The 20456-nt window shown below is 30.1% G+C and overlaps 1 protein-coding gene and 1 non-coding gene across 2 annotated transcripts; one reads left to right on the top strand and one right to left on the bottom strand.

Moving 5' to 3' along the window:
* The first annotated feature begins 199 nt into the window (after positions 1 to 199).
* On the top strand, positions 200 to 11524 carry LOC113386911. Its single transcript, XM_026624671.1, has 6 exons — positions 200 to 333; positions 6545 to 6746; positions 7542 to 7728; positions 8096 to 8188; positions 9422 to 9601; positions 11451 to 11524. The coding sequence occupies exons 1-6, from the start codon at positions 200 to 202 to the stop codon at positions 11522 to 11524; spliced, it is 870 nt and encodes a 289-aa protein (XP_026480456.1).
* A 1697-nt stretch (positions 11525 to 13221) lies between these two features.
* On the bottom strand, positions 13222 to 13345 carry LOC113364347. The gene has a single exon (XR_003366052.1). It is a non-coding gene; the product is annotated as a U5 spliceosomal RNA (small nuclear RNA).
* Positions 13346 to 20456: the final 7111 nt, after the last annotated feature.

Genomic DNA, 20456 nt, shown 5'->3' with positions numbered 1-20456 from the left:
AATTATGCTTATACCCATATAATAGAATTATATTATAATTCGTAGTAAGATCTATCTAATATATATGGCCTCAAGTTTCTTAGAACAAACTGCGTGAATCAGAAACAGAATAAATGGTTAAATAAATAAACAAATCATAAAATGATAGTAGAAAAATGAACAAGTTTATGAATTTATCAATCTCTTTTTTTAAGCAAAAATGGAATCGAACACGACTCAAAAATTGAGCTACATGCCGGTGGGAAATGCTCAGCCAAGTGAAAGCTACAAACCACGAGGCTTCTATGCATTACCAATGGCCAAAATGGATGGCAACACTACATATTCTCTCAGGTACCTATTTTATCAGTGAAAAAGTTTCTAGTCTTCTTTTTTTTATTATTATTTTTGAACAGCAATCAGAACTTTACGTCCTATGAGTTGTTGCTGAAACTCCTCCTTACTTCGTATTTTTCAGGGTTAATCCATCCATATTTGATGATTTTTTGTTATTAGAATTAATCTAATAGGGTTGACATTTTATTGGTGCAGCAATGCCGGGCAAGGGCTATTTTCACTTGGAAACTATTTTTTCTATATTTTCAAGTGAAAATCGTTGTCACTGCTGCCTGACAACAGGCTGCTCGAAGTGGGTATCGAACCCGGGACCTCTGATTCAGGTCCCATCGCTCTTGACCGCTTACCTACGGGCGAGCCCTCTGGTCTTCTAACAACATTTATTTCACCAACAAGTAAAAAACCTGTTGCTATAACATAGTGTAACGTAACGGTTAAACGCACTGCTTTTTTGTCGACAGGATTGTAAGTTCAAACTCTCGCTCTGGACCACCTGGTCTCATGCAGTAGTAATATCAACCTAATATTAAGCAGTATGTTTCCAATTAAAAATAGCCCCTTTCGGGCACAGCGGAGTGAAAAGCAATGAAAAATTTGTTACACTTATTATTTTCGTATTTCAATTGGAGTTTAACTCAGCTCACGGAATTGCTCTTGGGTTCTAGGACAGAGCATTCAATATTATTATTATTATTAAAGATTGTTAAAAACTCCTAGAATTATCTATTGCATAATTAAATGATGAAAAATATTGATTAAATTAAAATTTGAATCTTGCAATATGTGATGCAGTATAAAAGCAATTAAAGTTAGAAATTAAATAGATTGATTTTTAGTAGCAATATATGAATTCGATAATTTTCTAACTTATATATTATCCGAATGACTTGACATTTTTTGAGCAGGTTGAAAATTTAGTAACGTTAAATTTAAAAAACATTCGTGTGATGGCATGAAAACGATTTTTAATTTTGATAGAAAATACTGATAATTCAATAATTTAATATATTAATTCAATAATTTTCTAAGTTTTATTATTTGTTAGCAAAAATAATTGAATTAGTCTTAATACAAGTAATAACTAGTTGGTATTCTCAAACTTCCCGAAATGTGTAAATAATCGACTTAATCAATAAAAAAATAATTAATTTATGAGCGATTATAAGTATTCCGTGTGGATTTATTACACATAATTGAAAACGAACGGACGAAACACGTTAACTCGGAGTATTTTCTAAAAGAAAATTTTCATAAATCAATAATTTTTATAATTGAACCAGTTTCCGTAAAACTTTAATGGTTTATTATGTTTAAGACTAAGTACTCTATCGTTATACCAACTAAATCGTCTAATTTTAATTTTAACAAACGTCAAAAAAAACTACTCATTTTCTCAAACTTTGATGAATTTTTAAAATTAAACTACTAAACGTAAGGCCGTAATAATTCAGTAAGTTCTATAAGACCATGATATATATTGCCAAAAAAAGTTCCATTAAAATCGGCTTAATTTTTTTTTTCAACAGTTAATTACAAGGATTTAATTACGGCTCGGTAGATTTTCATCTAAAACTAATCAGTATCATTCCAAACTAATATCTTTCAAACAGTTTTTGATTTTTTAAAATCGATTCGGTAGTATGAGCTTAAATGTGGACGAAAAGTTTAACACTTTTTTTCAAAAACAAAGAAACGGCTCGGCAGATCGTCTCACAAAACTGACAAACGATAGTCCTTATTGAGATGCATCAATTGGCTTTTAAATTTCTGAAATCGTTTCAGACGTTTTTGAGAAATTGTCGATCAAAGGTCTAATTTTGACAAATGCCAAAAAAACGATACTAATTTTTGCAAACTTTAGATAATTTTTAGAATTAAACGACTTGTCGTAGGGCCGTAATATTTCAGTATGATCTAGAAGACTATGGTATCTACCGTCAAAAAAAAAAAAATAATAAAAATTGACGAAAAAAATTTTTTTAACACCTTATTACAAGAAAACGACCCGGCAGATCTCTACCAAAAACTAATCAGCACAATTCCCAACCAACATCTTCCGAACGGTTTTTGAATTTTTAAAATCGATTCAGAATTGCGGGCTAAAACGTAGACAAAAAAATTTTCACTTTTCTGCAATTTATAAAGAAACACCTTGGCCGATCGTTGCACAAACTGACAAACAATAGTCCTCATCGAGATACATCGAATGGTTGTTAAATTTTTGAAATCGGTCCAGCCGTTTTTGGGAAAACGTCGATTTACGGCAAAAAATCTGTTCACACACACACATACTTTTTTCAAATTTGGTGTCATTCGATTCAGAATGGCTTGAAACGTCCAGAAAACATAAAATTAGCGAATCGGATTTTTCGATGAAAACATAAACTTCTCCTTCGGGAAGTTAATAATACTAAATGTAAACTCTAACAAAACTAATAAATAAAAAGAAAATTACATAAGATATAAACATGTCAAATATTTAAATAAAATATGAAAATAAGATTCAAAATGATACAATTTTCAGTAAAATCATCTGCGAATTAAATTTTTAATATCGATCATAAATTAGCAACAAAATTATGGTTACCACAATTGTATAAAAACCGATAACGTGATGTCCATCTGACCAATGGTGAATTTTCAACTAAACCAGAAGATCATTTTTCACATTTTCCTCAGTTGAAACCATTTTGTTGTATTTTATGTTAGAAAATGAATAAAATTAATTAATCTGCAATCTCAAAAACTGATTGGGTATTAAGCATATTTTGACTTGACTTTGAGCCACAAATTTAATAAGTCAATTTGATTTCGATTGATCAGAAGATGAAATTTTCGTTAATACAAATATAGTTTTTTAGGGATGTGCAAAACAGTTCAGAATGACTTGAAAAAATTTACCAAATTTATTTTTGATCAAAAACTTTACTACCATGAAAGAAATCAGTCAGTTAAGTCAAAATATCACATTATTATGTTGAAAACTTAAATAACTTCTTACAGATGGATAATATCAGTTGGAAATGGACTTTACATCGTAAATAGACATAGAAACTATAGAACAGCTGTAATGATTCACATCGGTTTTATAACATGTGCATCTTAAATAGTTTTGTTTCCTTGATGGACATAATTACTCGTCTTGATCTCGTTTGTTGTTTTTCTAATCACCTAAGAAATGAACATTTGACTTCCTTCTCGTTGACAAGTGTTTACGTTGAAGTACATCGATGCTGTCATCATATAAATAGAATTACATTTAACTTATTGCTTTTCATATGTATTGACATCAACCGTTACGTTTGTATGAAAAACTTGCAGATTGTAATCTAGGTGTTTTGTGTATTTGCTAAATCACTTGATAAGACACAAATAATGTTCTTTCCGATTAAATATAGATTTTGTTTTTAAACTTTGAATATTTTGACGTAGGACAGGGACTTTTAGTAATTATACTGCGAAAATCAAAACCAACTACGACATAACAAACTAGTGGTGCATGGCAATGTGCCTCAAGGCAAATTGCTGGAACTTGTCGTACCGTAATAAAATATTCGAAAATTTTTAAATGTTTTTAGCATTATTAACTTGTAGATAGTTATAGTAATGGGCCAAAAAACGAAAATGAAAACTTTTGCATTTCTCCACGTTTTGAAGGTTTCTGAACATTTTGGCATACCTCAGAAAAAATGTATGTGTGAGTGTGTGTGTTTTGTATGTACGCATTTTTTTCGTCGATGTTTTTGAAAAATAATTCAGATTTTAATTTTAACTCTGACTATATTTCTAATATACTTTAAACAAATAATTTCAACTGAATTTGAAATTCAGTTTATATAATTCTTATAAATATTAAACAAAGTTGCAATATTTATAATAATCTATTTGAACAACTTCCTCGAACATTTTGTTACAGTGTGATGCCATACACCACAAGTGTGAATTTAAAATCCAAATCATTTTAGATATTTAAATGTATATTATTTTGATTTGGCAATAGAACTACGCAAAAAATTAGATATTTAAATATATTTTTTTCTAAATTATTTATTTTTGTTTTGAAATTTTGAAGTTAAAAAAATGTCTCTTCCAAAAACTAATCAATTCTTCACACTGTCAACAGAAGCAAAATGTTTTCTCAATACATAACTGCTATTTTTTGCACTATTTGTTCCGTATCTCCGAAACGGATGGAACTGTTTTTTTTTTGCGAACCCTCTATATATCTCCTCGTCAACACGAATCGAATATTTGTTGAATCATTCTAATCGGTTGCTCCGTTCTCTCAAAAACTACTAATTTTTGTTCTATGGTTCTAAAACGGCTTGACCTGTCTTTGCAAGAAACTAATCAGCACGATTTCCGATCAAGTACAACCGAACATTTTTTAAATCATTCTAAGCGGATGTCTCATTCTTGTAAAGCAAAGTTGCCATTTTCTGCACTTTTTGGTTTGTATCTCCGAAACAGCTGAAATTATCTTTGCCATAAACTAATCAGCACGGCTTCCTATCAATAGAAACCAAATGTTTTTTGAATCATTCAAATCGGTTGATCCGTGCGTCCGAAATCGAGGACGAAAAATTGTATTCATACATAAGTACACACACTACCATTTTTTTAAGGTATGCCAAAATATTTTAAATTTTTAGTCGATTACTATAATAACTGTGGGTATTCATAACTGTGCCTTCCATTTTAAGGGTCCTTTAAAACAACTGATTGGAAAATGATTCATTTAGTATATAATTTGTATTTCTTTGTAAGATATATATCGGTCAAGGATTAACTATAAAATGCAGGATTTCTTGAAAACTAGCTTATTGTTAGTATCTACGGTGTAAAATTATTTTATTATTTCTAGGTAGAAAGGGTTAGGTAGGTATATAAGGCAACATTTGCAAAAAGCGCGAACACAATAAATAAAATAAACATATTTTTGTGTAAAAATATTTTAGTAATAATTTGGAGATTTTTCACTCATATAATAATTAAGATCATACGCAGATTCATTTAATAAAATAAATAAATTATTATTAACTACCCGTAAGATAAGTTATAGTAATAGTAAATTGAAAATGAAAGTTTTTATATATTTTTCATTTCAAACGTTTCTGAACATTTTGGCATATGTGTGCGCATACAAATTTCGTTGACGATTTCGAGAACATTGATCAGCCGATTTGAATAATTTAAAAAACATTCGATTCGTATTGATAAGGAGACGTGGTGATTAGGTTTTGGCAAAGGCAGGTCCAGCCGTTCCGAAGATACGTGGCGAAAAGTGCTAAAAATTGTAACTCAGTTTTTAAGAGAACGGAGCGTTTGATTTTAATAATTCAAAAAACATTTTATTTGTATTGATAAGATGAAGAACTAATTAAATTTTTGGGAAGGCAGGCCTAGCGATTTCGTAGATCTAGTTAAAAAAATAAAAAAATGTCATTTTGCGGTCAAAAATGATCATTAGACATATGCACATCAAATTATCAGATACTTCATAATGATTTTAATAATGTGTATTAATTTTGTTTACATTTCTATGGGTTCCGTAACATCGCTTGGCCGTTAAACGGCGACGCGGCGCTTACGCGCTTTGATAATTCGTCTCTATGCAGCTAAAGCAGTGCGATTGCTTTGGAAAAAAGTTCAAAATTTCTAAAATATTTCAAAATAAACAAAAACATTTTTTTTCAAGACTTTTTTTCAAAAATTTTTAAATTTCTCAAAAATTTTAAATTTCTCAAAAATCTAATTTTTTTCCAAAGTTAAAAAAATTTCATCTTTTCTAAAAAAAAATGTTTTGAACGGAAGTTTTAGCAATTTATATGCCATACACCGCTAGTTTAGTCTAAAAATTGCAAAAAGGGTCAACGCTGCTTCTGTGGTATTTTTGGAGATCTCGGATCTCACGAAATTACGAAATTGAATACAATCAATATTTCTTTAAACTTGTCTAGAATCTAGAAGATAAGAATGCATCTCTGTGCATATGATCGACACATGGGTTTTGTGTACTGATTTATTTCCCAAGAAGCATCAGACCCCGTTTGACCAATAAACGAAGGTAGTATATATTCTTATCGCCTTAGCTGATTTGTACCGCGCGAGCTACCTGCGTACGTCCCAACTGCCATCTGTCGGTTAAATAATATATTGAGTTTAGTTTACTGCATTAAGCAAGCATGTTTAATTTTTTTTTTCCTAGCTTTATGAAGAATGAAGGGACCAGTCGTCAAGAGTCATACGCCCCTTGTAAATCCTACATAGATCCGACGACTAAATTTTCTCAAGATACCACCTACAAACTCAGCTATATGCCATGTCCAATCGACCGGGTTCAATCGTATGCTCCAATATACACTGTCTCTTGCCCTGAAATTCCTATGAGTGATCAGACAACAAATCGGGTAAGTAAATATTGTTTTTTGGTTAGTCAGACTACTAAACTATAACTACAATTAAAAATATACTAATGACTTTGTGCCTTAAACACATTTTCAGTTTATTGGTATAACAAAATTTAGTTGTTTTTGATAATTTATTGGTTAAAGTTGTAGTATGTTGTATCGAGACTGTTGTTTACGCAAACATTCTGGATTGTTTGACAAACACTGTTTAAAATATTATCAATTAAGACTAGAAGTTCTTTTTTAAAATTATATAAAAATTTTAACCAGATAACACGTCAACATACCATCATAAAATAAACAGTATTTCTCAAAAGAATTAATTGCTTAATTTTTTTGTTAAAGGGTCAAAGAAATATTAAACTCATACGAGCGATAAGAAATCAATTATTAATCAACATTGAAAACTTATTCGAGTTTAAATATAGTATTTACCAGCATATTAACAATTGTTTACCTCTTTGCCTATTAAATATTATATTATGATCTCGTAAACTAATCAACAGTGCTCACAACCAAAAAAAGTTACAAGGAAAGATAATACTTTTGTTACGGATTTCCAAACATTATGGTTTTATATTCTGACAGCAATAACGTCTTAAGAATCAAGGTCATGGCTAGTTAAATTTTAACTTTACTTTACGTTTCTGAGATATTGATAATGGACCTTTTAACCCGCGGACTTTTAAGCTCCGCATACAATATATGTGTATTTAATTTTGGAAACTGTTCTTACGTGTTTAAAAACCACTATATTGTTTTGCAATATTTTACCATATTTATATATTTTTCTAGCTGTCCTACATGCCCCATTGTGATGCAAAACCGGCCGCAATTGTGTTGCCCTGCCGAAGAAAATGGAACGAAGGGCCAATGCAAGCAGTGACCACCCAAAAACACGACTACGTCCCTAAACCTTTGGTCAAAACTTGTTCTTATAAACCTATTGCCATTGCTTGTCAAATGGAGGCATCGATGGAAGGTATCAAAGCTAAATTAGTGATATATAGCGAATGTGATATAAATGCAAAGGTGATATATTATATAACAAAACTAGATGCACGCAACCAAACCCATGGTTTTAAAAAAATAAAATGATTTTTGAAGAAACTTCTTTGAAGTTTACACTTTTCCTTAACTTTTTCATAAAACTTGTTTTTTATCCTACCATTCTTTATAAACTTTCTTCTCGCTAAAATTAATAATCATTTATATATTATTCTTTGTCACAACTTTTTTCTTCACTTTTGTGAGGCAGATAAGCAACGAATTAATTTAACAACATAGATCTGATTTACTTTTTTTAAGTATATTATATGCTTTGTTTTATTTATATTTAATCATTTTAGATCAAACTACGAGTAGATTATCCTACATGCAACCGCCAAAAGTAGATCGAGTATGTTCCTACAAACCATACACAACGTATGTGGAACCAACCAGTAAGTAGAAACGAATTTTTTATAAATATTCTAATGATATTTAATTTATTTTTTTATTTTATAATTTATGATAACTTTTTTGAAACGTAGAAGTAACATCGTAGTTTTTATATATATAACACCATATATATATATATATATATATATATATATATATATATATATAACACCATATATATAAATATATAACACCATATATATATATATATATATATATATATATATATATATATATATATATATATATATATATATATATATATCACTATATCCTATTTTAGAGTATACAAGAAATAATAGTCAATATTTCTATTTTGTTATTAAGTTCCCATAGGGTAAGATATAATAATAGCAAAAAAATTAAAAAACAAAACTTTTTATATATCTTCACGTTTCAGAGGTTTCTGAATATTTTGGCACACCTTACAAAAAGTGGATGTATGTGTGTGTGTGTGTGTATGTTTGTGTGCGGATACAAATTTTCGTCAACGATTTCAAGAACACGATCGACCAATTTAAATAATTCAAAAAGCATTTGATACGTATTGATAAGGAGGCGTGCTGATTAGTTTTTGGCGAGGCAAAAATTGTGATTCAGTTTTTGAGAGAACGGATCATCTGATTAGATTAATTAAAAAAACCTTTTGCTTGCTTGCTTTTACAAAAAAATTCGTAATTTTGAAAGTTTAAAAAAAAATAAAATAAAAAAATAGTTTCAAAAAATTCAAATTTTCGAAATTTTTTATTTTTTAAAAAAATCTAAATTTTGAAAAATATCAAAAATTTAAAAAACTCAATTTCTTACAAAATTTAAAAAAAAATCGAATTATTTCAAAAATTTTCAAATCGTCAAAAATTTAAAAACTCGATTTTCTCCAAAAATTTCGAAGTTTTGAAAAATTGTCACAATTTTGAAAAAGGATTATCAAATTGAACAAATTTCTTGTAAATATATAAAATACATCAAGTATTAAATAAAAAAAAAATTGTAGTGCTTTTTTCTACCTCTGACCACAAAAATTCAATTATTGTTTGTAATTTCTGAACTGAGGTACAAATTTAGTCGATGACAACTGTTTAATGATAAACGTTGGTCAACTTATTTAAACTTCATACCAAAATCACAAAAAATAAGTTACAGCGTCAGAGATATTTACATATTAACAGTGCGTCTCGGGTAATAACCTGCCTCACCTTCTGCCCTCCTAATTTTTTCCTTGTTTTTGTTTCCAGCTCGTATGGACCAAAACACAACTCAAAAATTGAGCTACATGCCTTGGGGTTCGCATCGTCCTGCCCAGAGTTATCGCCCCCAAATGTACTATGCCCCACCGAGCGTTCCCGTGTCCAACGACACAACCGCAAGGCTTTCCTACATGCCACCTGGGCAATGCATCGAGGAGCCAGTCGGAGGTATGATATAATAAAATATATAGAAATTAGTTAGTTATTATTGCTTGAAATAAATTAACTAGACATCCAGTGAAGAAATTAGTAACTACAATACAAGCGATATAATTTATGCATTAAGAAATATAATACATTTTAAAAGACTTGTAGTTTAGAGATATTCTTCATTAAGAAGAAGTTGTAAATAACATTACAACGATGCACGCGATACAATTTATACAAATAGAATTCTTCATTGAGAAGACGTAAATACAAATCGGTACATATTATTAAAAAATTACTTTATATGAGTACCTATTTCAATTTAAGGGAAAATGCGAACAAAATAACATTGGTCAAACATATTATATGTTTTGATGGTTTTTACAAAACGACACAATGACCATAATCAAAAATTGGCTAGTTTTAGTAATGTGTACACGACCGTATAACGCGAAGAAAGCTAAAATCAGAATTCTCTATGATGTTGAGCGTCATTGTCACAGTATTGTCGCAATAACCAGTTCATATATATATCTCGCGCCTTTAAAAGTTTTTTTAGGGTGGTTTTGCCATATTTTTTGTTTTGCCATATTTTTTGATATGATATGATTTATATAATGCTATTTGTAATTATTTTATTTGAAATAGATTATCTCATGCCTATACTAGTGATTTTGATCACTACTACTGTAATAATTAAGTGTTTGATGGAATTTTGATTATATGTGCAGTATTGTTCACTTTCTGACAAAATGACATACTTTATACAGTGGATAAAGGGACACAGTACTGTTTTGCAAGCACTGCAGAGTAGTTCATTTGTAGGCTTTTAGCCCTTACTATAGCCACTTTCAAAAACAGAACAAAGAATCCACCGGCAAAAAAGATCTTGCAATTATTGAAAAAACCTATTTTTTGTTTTGAGCCTGGTTACGATGTATGACTGGTTTTCTTTGGGCTCATACGTCATATATTGATGCCCTAAAAAAGACCAAACGACTTATTTAAGAACTATTCTATTAAAAATTAGTACTTCAGTATTTCTTGATCTTATATGTTTTTGTTCATATATGGTCAAAATGACATTTTTCCTTTATATATATGTCATTATAGTTCCTACTTAATTAAAAATCTATGTTACTGATAGATAAATTAAGTAAAAATTATAAGACTGAGACTGTTTATAATATTTTTAAATAAATAAATAATATTTAACAAAAACTATGTCGCTTTGTCCGTACTTTCCCTACAATAATATAAATATGATTGTATATCATACTTAATGCATTTATACACCTAATACTTATTATAAATCATATGTATCCATTTACATAACATAATTTATTTTCTCAACCACACAGTCACTCATTAAATGCATCAAAGGGTGAAAATATATTATTACTAATTAAGGGGTGTGTATTTAATGTACGAACATTTTGAGCAAGTATATCAAATTGCAACTCATTATTATCTGGGGCTGAATTTTCATTAAAATAATCGGTCTAATTTTGAGAATGAATGTTGTTTATATTGCCGAATTTTGTTGAATATCTGATTTCTAATTTTTTTTATGTGATATTTGGAAATATTTGAACAATTGCGATTTGCTATTTGCATTAAAATAAAACAGTCAAATGTTTTTTGAATCATTCAAATCGGTTGATGCGTATTCCCGAAATCGACGAAAATGTGTATCCGCATTCATTTTTTTTAAAGGTAAGGTATGCCAAAATGTTCAAAAACTTTTGAAACGTAAAGATATATAAAAAAATATTTTCGATTATTTTGCGATTACTAAAACTTGCCCTAAGGGAAGTTAATTACTGTTAAAATTATTTAAAAAATATTAATCCAATTATTTTTTTCACAGATGCGATGGCTGCGCCGGTTAGCTGTGCAGAAATCGCTTGCATGAAAGCTCCAAGGGCTGAGATCAAATGCTGAGTGGTATCGTAATAATCTTTTAAAAATTATTGTTTTAACTTTTTTTGTTGAAGTTGCATGAATTTCGTAACAATTTTTATAGCTTTGCATGATGCATGTTTTTATTATTTGTATTTGTTGAAGGGGTGAAATTATTCAATTTTTATAATTATATTTGTTTCATTCTCCTATTATCTATATATGTAGCATTTACTTACTTACTATAGATTTTATTTTTTATTATTAATTTAGTTGTATTAGCTCCCTAATTACCGAATTTTTGTTTTACCTCTGAAAAAAATAGGGGAAACAATCAGTAATTATAAGCCTTATGCGAATGTAGAACAAAATGTTGTTCGCATTTTTGTGTATGAAAATGTTATTTCAGGTTGAAAAAATCCCAGCAAAAATCATAGTTGTTTTAACAACCTCGTAAAGTTGTGATTTATGCGCTTAGACCTTATAATACATATTATAGATCTATGTTTATGCGTCATCACACAAAAAATCTTAATTAGTCAAATTTAATAGTTTACACGACGATCAACAGAAAAGTGCTTCGCCTGCGTTTTCTAATTTGCATACAAAAAGGTTTAACCAAATTAAGGGGTCTTAAGGAAGTTTCAAAATCGCAATGAACACAACCTTACAAGCCATGCACTCTTACAATTATAGGTTCGAAATAAAAAACTTGGCCCATGGGGGGATCGAACCCGCGACCTTCGCGTTATTAGCACGACGCTCTAACCAACTGAGCTAATGGGCCTTGGTAAGGGTTACAGATAATGGATAACGTTGTATCAATATCTTATAATTTATTTTGCTTTAATTTAATAAAAGGTCGAACATCGTTGAAATCTTCAGTTCTCGTACGTTCTTTCGACAGAAATTCTAAAATTAATTAGTATCACTCTTCGAATTTACTCATATTTGCATATTTTGCTCAATCATCATTTTAATACTTTTTAAACGGTTGCTCTCGAAGAAACCCCTTTACGCTCACCTAAAGATTTTTTAGTTAAATTAAAACTAGTGGGGCATCGTGCCTCAAGGCAAATTGCTGGAACTTCCCGTTCCAATCTTAGTACGGAACCCAAAAAAATTACACAAAATGTGTACACATTAATAAAATTTCTATAAAATATCTGATAATTTGATGTACATATGCCCAATAAACATTTTTGACCGCCAAATGTCATTTTTTTAACTTATTATTATTGAGAGACCATAACCGCTGAACCTGCCTTCCCAAAAATTTAATCAGTTCTTCATCTTGTCAATACAAGTAAAATGTTTATTGAATTATTAAAATCGCTCCGTTCTCTTAAAAACTGAGTTACCGTTTTTGGCACTTTTTGCCCCGTATCTTCGAAACAGTTAGACCTGCCTATGCCAAAAACTAATCAGCACGTCCCCTTATTAATAGAAATCGATAGTTTTTTTTTTGAGAAATCGGTTGATCCGTTGTCCCTAAATCGCCGACAAAAATTTGTATCCGCACATGCACAGACACTACGGAAGTTAATTAATAAAATTTAAAATAACACCATTGTTGATTCGGCTACCGGGTCACGTTCATTTTTTCTTTGAATATCGAGTCTCGTTTGAAATGCCGAGTTGAAACCATTTTTCGCCTTTTACTAATACAAAACCGTTGTTATGACCATCTACTACTGCTATCATAACTTCAAACTTCGGTAAAAATTTACATTATTATAGGCCCAGCAAATAAATGCCGGGCTCACAAAAAATTGAGTTACATACTCATTTGATTGCTCCCCTCCACGGAAATCTTTAGTAAAAGGCGAAAGATTTATTCGCTCTGAAGGGAAACCAAAGTGAAGAACAGGTAGACCTGCTGTTGACTAACAATCTTGGTTCTGTATTTCAACAGCAGTGCGTTGAAAATGCGAAAGAAGTACGTTAGGGCCATCTACTGCTGCTGTCGTAACTTCAAACTTCAGTTAAAAATGATTTTATTATCGTCCCAGCAAATAAATGAGGGGCACACAAAAAATTGAAATCTTATTATATTAACTATTATTTGGGGTAAGTTATAGCAATCGCAAAAAAAATCGAAAATGTAAATTTTAGCATATCTTTACGTTTCAAAGGTTTCTGAACGTTTTGGCATATCTTAGAAAAATATGTGTGTTTGTTTGTGTATGTATGTTTGGATACAACTTTTCATCAACGATTTCGGACACACGGATAAACTGATTTCAAACGATTCAAAAAGCATTCGATTCGAAGAAGACGTGCTGATTAGTTTTTGATAAAGACAGGTCCAGTTGTTTCGAAAATATGGGGCGGAATGTGCCAAAAATGGTAATTCCGTTTTTGATAGAACGGAGTACCCGATTTGAATAATTCAAAAAACATTTTACTTCTATTGACGAAATGAAAAAATTGATGAAATTTTTGGTAAGACAAATCTAGCTTGAAATGTTACTATAACTCTTCTATGTACTTTTGTGTAATGAAAAAGATAATTACAAGTTATCGTGAAAATTGTGTTTTATTGTGACATATAAAATCAAAACAATCAAAAAAATCAAATGAGAATAAAATCAAAAAAAATACATTTGATGACGGCGGTTACCAAAAAAAGTGACAAATTTGGCAAACACATTGTTAAGCTTTCGCATAAAATACATGGCCCATGGGGGGATCGAACCCGCGACCTTCGCGTTATTAGCACGACGCTCTAACCAACTGAGCTAATGGGCCTCGAGAAAACGCTCACAAAAATAGATTGTCGTCGTGTCTAGGAATAGAATTCTTCAATCGCATGCATCCAATTAATATTAAAGCATTGGTCAAATGACTTTTAAAAAGTTCTTGCAAGTGAGATCCAATTTGACTTCAAGTAATTGTACTGTCTAATCCAAATGAACTACATCACACAACACAACACGTATCAAAGAAACAGCTATAGCACTATGACTAGTAAAATTTCCAGTTTATCCTTAATTGTAGAAATGCATATTTTATTTGTTTTCTAAAATTTATTAGCTGACCCGGCGTAAAATGGCAGCCAGGGGCCAAACAGGTCCCATGTATTGTTTTTAGTTTTAATTTTTCAAGGGGATTTTACAAAATATAAATTTTATTGGCACATTTTTTATAAAGATGACTCTGTGTATAACCTTGATATGGTATTTTGTCAGAAATATTCACCAGCAGAGTTGGAGTAACTATTAATTTAATTGTAAAATTTCTTTTCTTAACTGAATTTACATTTTCTATTTTATATTGTTTACGCCTTTGGCAGGAGCCATAGTAAGGGTTTAGTTGGTCCATTTTACTCCATCCACATGTAAGCTATTATAGAAGTTATATAAAAACGTTTGTTGGATCTAACTAATACATTTTATAAAACATATATTATATAAATGTGTATTAAGACCTCATAAACTAAACAACAGTGCTCACAACGAATAAACTAGCAACACATGAAATTCACTTTTGCTATATGGTCGTTTATCCTAATTTTATCTAATTATAAGACGATTTGAGGTATTGGCTGATTGCACATCTTTTTCCTACAAGTATTTTCAAATATTTAATTGTTGTTAAAAGATTTTTAACTTTACTTGCTTTTGACATATTGGTGGTGGACCTTTTTACCCGCCCGCTTTTGAACTCCGCTCTATACTACATGTATTTTGACTCTACATTTTGATATTTTTTATATGCAATTTTGAACCATGTAATTTATTATAAAGAACATGAAAATATAAAATTAGGTGAAGTTTGTGTGTTCAATTTCATACATTTGTTCACATAATTTCACAAATTAAGTGTGATGCAAATATTTTAGCAAAAAGCAATTTCATGACGGCTGCATAAATAATAAGATCATTCATGCTTAACAGATTGTCGAATTAAGAATAACAACATTACATACCAATAAAAGTGGAAAAAATACAATGAGACAGGCCATTCATATAGTTGAACCGATATAATGAAGCTGGCAGTTTCCAATCTTTTATTTTCATATAGAGGAGATTGGATAAATTTTATTAAATAAACAACAGATGGGTTTATTTATACTTCGAGTATGTACACATTTTATAAAACTACACGACATATAATTAAAGAAATATTAATCCTAATCATATTGTGGTTTGGTGATCTGGATAGATGAAAAACTAGTAATGTTGCTTCTTTTTTATCACATTTTCCTAGAATGTTCCTTCAGTGGTGAGCAATTCAAAAAAAAGTGAAAAGCAATCAAAATGGAAAGAAACTGTTTGATAAGTTTAGATTCATGGGTGATCCTAAAGATCAATTTCAAATTGTTGAATATTTTAAATGTCTAGAAGGTCTATTAATATTGTGATAAACGAATATCGTAAACATGTTCAATATCATACTTCTTTCTCATCAAATCAAAGCATTTGACTATGTTATCTAATATCTAAGCTCTTGTATTCTACATAAGTAAATGTACAAAAATAGTTATAATCTCTGTACATTAGTCCTAACTGGAATGTTTGCTAATGTTTTTAACTTTCAAGTGAACTTTTTTTTCTTGGTCTTTTGAAGTAGAACTACCACTATAAATTAGATCTTTAAAAAAATGCATATTTTTATTGTTCATCATTTGCTTCCAGTTTTTTATATCGGCGTAATTTGCTCTATCGATTTCATACATAAAACTGATTGAACTATTTTTATTCTTTGGGCTGTATTCAATAAATAAAGAGTTTTTCTAATTTTTATAAAGTTTGAAAATGTACTCGAATAATTATCAGTTAGCATTATTTATTTTGATTTTCAAACTTGCTAATTTTAATATATTGATACTTTAATTGATTTACTTAACTATCTTAAAAAAAACAATAAGTAAAACTTTAGGAATAAAAATGAAGACTTTAAAATCACAATTTTTCATCGTGTGACCATTGACAGTAATAGATTTTGATAAAAGTTATAAGTTGAATGACTATCCTTTTTTAATCTGACCCTGGTATTGTTTTGGCTAAGTTCTCTAGCACGTGATTTTGGGTGATTTTTGGGGCATAAAAATTTAAATAATGATACGGGAAGTTCTAGCAATTTGCCCCACGGCATAATGTCACACACCGCTAGTTTATATTCAGTTTAGCTCTAAGTGTGCTTCAACCCTCCAGTTTCCCCTATTTATGATTTTCATTGTCGAAACGCTCGGCCTTTGAACGGGGCAGCGGAGCGTGCAAAGGTCATGGTCCGCATCAAGAAAAAAAAGTTGAGAACGGGGCGGGCAGTTTATTTGCAATTTAGTTTGAAATCGAGACACAAATCGGTAACTACAACGAATTGTTGTATAGAATTTTAAAAGACTTTGTAACCATTCGTATACTACTGAAACTTCCCATTTTGTTATCATATATTTTTCTATTGATCGTAATCAACAACTGCTCTAGTAGTCAGTTAAATGTTATCAATGCTACTAATATTAGAGATGCAATAAGAAACTACAAAAAAATTCCAATAAAAAAAGAAATAACAATCAATATAAAAAATGTGTGGTGAGCATAGCTCATTTGGTAGCGTATTCGACTCATATGACTGGGAGGATCTTTGGATAAAATTCTGTCATTGACTTCGAATTCAAGAAAAAATATAAATGTGGACAATTCAAAATTAATTAAAATTCGATTTGTTAAGTAGAATTTGAATAAGAAATGACTGAGTTCGAATAGCTGAGTTGTATTAGGAAAAAGAAAAAAAATTAGAACTCGCTGAGATTAAAAGAAAAATGAAGAAATAAAATGGAAGAAAGATAAGAGTTGAATCAAATTAGAAATTTGAAATAAAAGAGGAGGATTTGAAGAGAGAGAACGACACAGTCAAAATTGAAGAAAAATAATTGAAAGAAATCAAAGAAAACTAGTTGGTTTGGTATTTAGCCTTGAGGCAAGTTACATGAACTTCCCGATATATTTAAATAATCGACTTAATCAATAAAAAATAAATTAATTTATGAGTCATTAAAAGTATTCCGAGTGGATTTATTACACATAATTGAAAACGAACGAACTCGGAGTATTTTCTAAAAGCAAATTTTCAAAAATCAATAATTTTTATAATTGAACCAGTTTTCAGGACTTTAATGATTTATTATGTTCAAGACCAAGTACTCTATCATTATACCAAGTAAATAGTCTAATTTTAATTTTAACAAATGTCAAAAGAGCTACTCATTTTCTCAAACTTTGATGAATTTTTAAAATCAAACTATTTGTCTTAAGGCTGTAATATTTCAGTAAGTTCTATAAGACCATGGTATATATCGCTAAAAAAAAATCCATAAAAATCGGCTTAAATTTTTTTTCAACGGTTAATTACAAGAAAACGGCTCGGTAGATTTTCACCTAAAACTGATCAGTATCATTCCCAACTAATATCTTTCGAACAGTTTTTGATTTTTTAAAATCGGTTCAGTAGGATGAGCTTAAATGTGGACGAAAAGTTTAACACTTTTTTTCAAATTACAAAGAAACGGCTTGGCTGATCGTCGCACAAAACTGACAAACGATAGTCTTCCCCGAAATACATAAAATGGCTTTTAAATTTCTGAAATCGGTTCAGGCGCTTTTGAGAAAACGTCGATCAAAAGTCTAATTTTGACAAATGTCAAAAAAACTATACCAATTTTTGCAAACTTTGACAAATTTTTAAAGCTAAACGAGTTGTCGTAGGGCCGTAATATTTTAGTATGACCTAGAAAACTATGGTATCTACCGTCAAAAAAAAAAATCATAAAAATCGTTGAAATTTTTTTTTAAAAAACGTTATTACAAGAAAACGGCCCGGCCGATCTTTACCAAAAACTAATCAGCACGATTCCCAACCAATATCTATCGAATGGTTTTTGAATTTTCAGAATCGACTCAGAATTGCGGGCTAAAACGTGGGCGAAAAATTTTTCACTTTTCTGCAATTTACAAAGAAACGGCCCGGCCGATCGCCGCACAAAACTCAGAGACGATAGTCCTCATCGAGATACATCAAATGGCTTTTAAATTTTTGAAATCGCTCCAGCCGTTTTGGAGAAAACGTCGATTTACGGCAAAAAATCTGTTCACATACACACACACACACACACATACACACACACACACATACTTTTTCCAAATTTGGTCTCATTCGATTCAGAATGGCTTGAAACGTCGAGAAAACATAAAATTAGCCATTCGGATTTTTTGATGAAAACATAAACTTCTCCTTCGGGAAGTTAAAAAAACAAAATATAAATATAAATACAGGATCTTATCAAACAATCAAATTTTTTATATTTTTAAACATTTTAAAAAGATTTTTTTGGTTACTTTATTGGCACTGTAAGGATGTGATAAAAAGATAATATGCAGGCTTTGAAAATGTTTAAGTCCAATTTTAAAATCTTCTAATACTGATTTCTGAATGATTAATAGTTCTAAATAATCAATTAACAGTAATGATTAAAACAGTTACTTTATAATAATTTTCTAATAATTTAATATTGCTAAAAATTGTATTTTAATATGTTTAAAAAATAGTTAATATAATGCCGTTGTATATCGCCATGTAATTATGAACTCTATTTCGATTTGTTGCAGTTCTTATAACAATCACTGATTTGTTACTAAGTTATGATTAAAGAAGATATATTTATTGGTTATTTATTATACATGTTGTTTTGTGGACTTTACTTTTAGAAGTGAACAACTAGTTCAATTAAAACACTCCGCTACCCCCTCTACCAGGGGTAGCAACGATCCCGTATAAAACCTCGATGCCATGAAGATTGTCACCTTCATGGCCAATATAATAAAACGAAAATACGTCTGAACAGTCGTAAATGTTAAAATTCAGATAATCAGCAAAATCAGTTATTTTTTTTTTTTATCTCGATTGAGCACGTGAACCGTTCTGCATGTTGTCATAGCAACAGACCCGCAGGCCGGCACAGTAAATAGAAGTGTGCAGGTTCTTAATTTTAGACTTGTAGTATAGAATTGTACTATCAGATAACTTAGATTTGCGTTAATATTATCGAATTATTTTAAATTTTATATTTATTATTTAATATATTTATATATTTCATTTAAATGGCCAAAGTGCTCGATTACAAGGTTAATAAAAAAATGGTAATTTGCTTCAAATTTATCAATCGCTAAATTGTTTAAACAGATATCACGATTAATGTAAAAAAAATCACACCTTGGGTTAGTTGTAATAAAGTCTGGGTTAGTTGTAACATGCTAGAATGATATTGTCTGGTATTTAGTGATGCTTAAAAAAATCAAGTGAAAGAGATTGGAATTACAGGCAAAGTGCCACATACAACTAGTTCATTTATTTATGATACTCGTAGATATAGCCACCTAGGTCAATATTAAGGTGTTTTTCCTGTTCACCAAACCGTGATAGCGCGTGTGGGTCCAATTAATTTCAAACGCGAGGAAAAAAAACATGTCGACTGCCGAATATCTATTTCTAATATATTTGATAACAGATATAGGGCGAATTCACGGAATAACATTATTTATGTTGTCTAGGGTTCATGATAAGAAAGATAAGTTAGCACGTTATGAACTAATTAATTATTTGACTATGAGGATATATATATTTTCTAGAATTTTGATACCGAAACATTATGATTAGATTATATATTAATAGGTTATTAGATTACATATTATTAATCAAGACTAGGAATCACTGAATAAAGTAGGATGGGGCACAAAAGTCCCTTTGGCTTTGAGCCAACTAAACCAATGGTATCACAAATCATTGACTATTTGACTCTATTCAGCAAAACTACCAGCTAATTCATCATTGTAGAAATGTTTTTTGCAATTTTTTAAAAATTTGTCTCCTGGTCCTATTTATTCTATAGGTGGAGTAGATAGGGGCGGTCAGGTGGCAAATAGATCCAACGTCATTATTTAATTTTAAAGGGATAGAAGAGATACATTATTCA

Source organism: Ctenocephalides felis, unplaced genomic scaffold (assembly GCF_003426905.1).
Source record: "Ctenocephalides felis isolate EL2017-DRISC unplaced genomic scaffold, ASM342690v1 CF-g0.4_SCAFFOLD_00845, whole genome shotgun sequence".
NCBI lineage: Eukaryota > Metazoa > Arthropoda > Insecta > Siphonaptera > Pulicidae > Ctenocephalides > Ctenocephalides felis.
Note: the sequence above shows the minus strand (reverse complement) of the source record. Positions and strands in the feature narration are given on the sequence as shown.

Excerpts from the sequence above, each read along its gene's own strand:
- LOC113386911 (XM_026624671.1), top strand. The coding sequence starts at position 200 with ATGGAATCGAACACGACTCAAAAATTGAGCTACATGCCGGTGGGAAAT. Across the intron at positions 8,189-9,421 it reads AACGTATGTGGAACCAACCA|CTCGTATGGACCAAAACACA; the intron begins GTAAGTAGAAAC and ends TTTTGTTTCCAG. Across the intron at positions 9,602-11,450 it reads CATCGAGGAGCCAGTCGGAG|ATGCGATGGCTGCGCCGGTT; the intron begins GTATGATATAAT and ends TTTTTTTCACAG.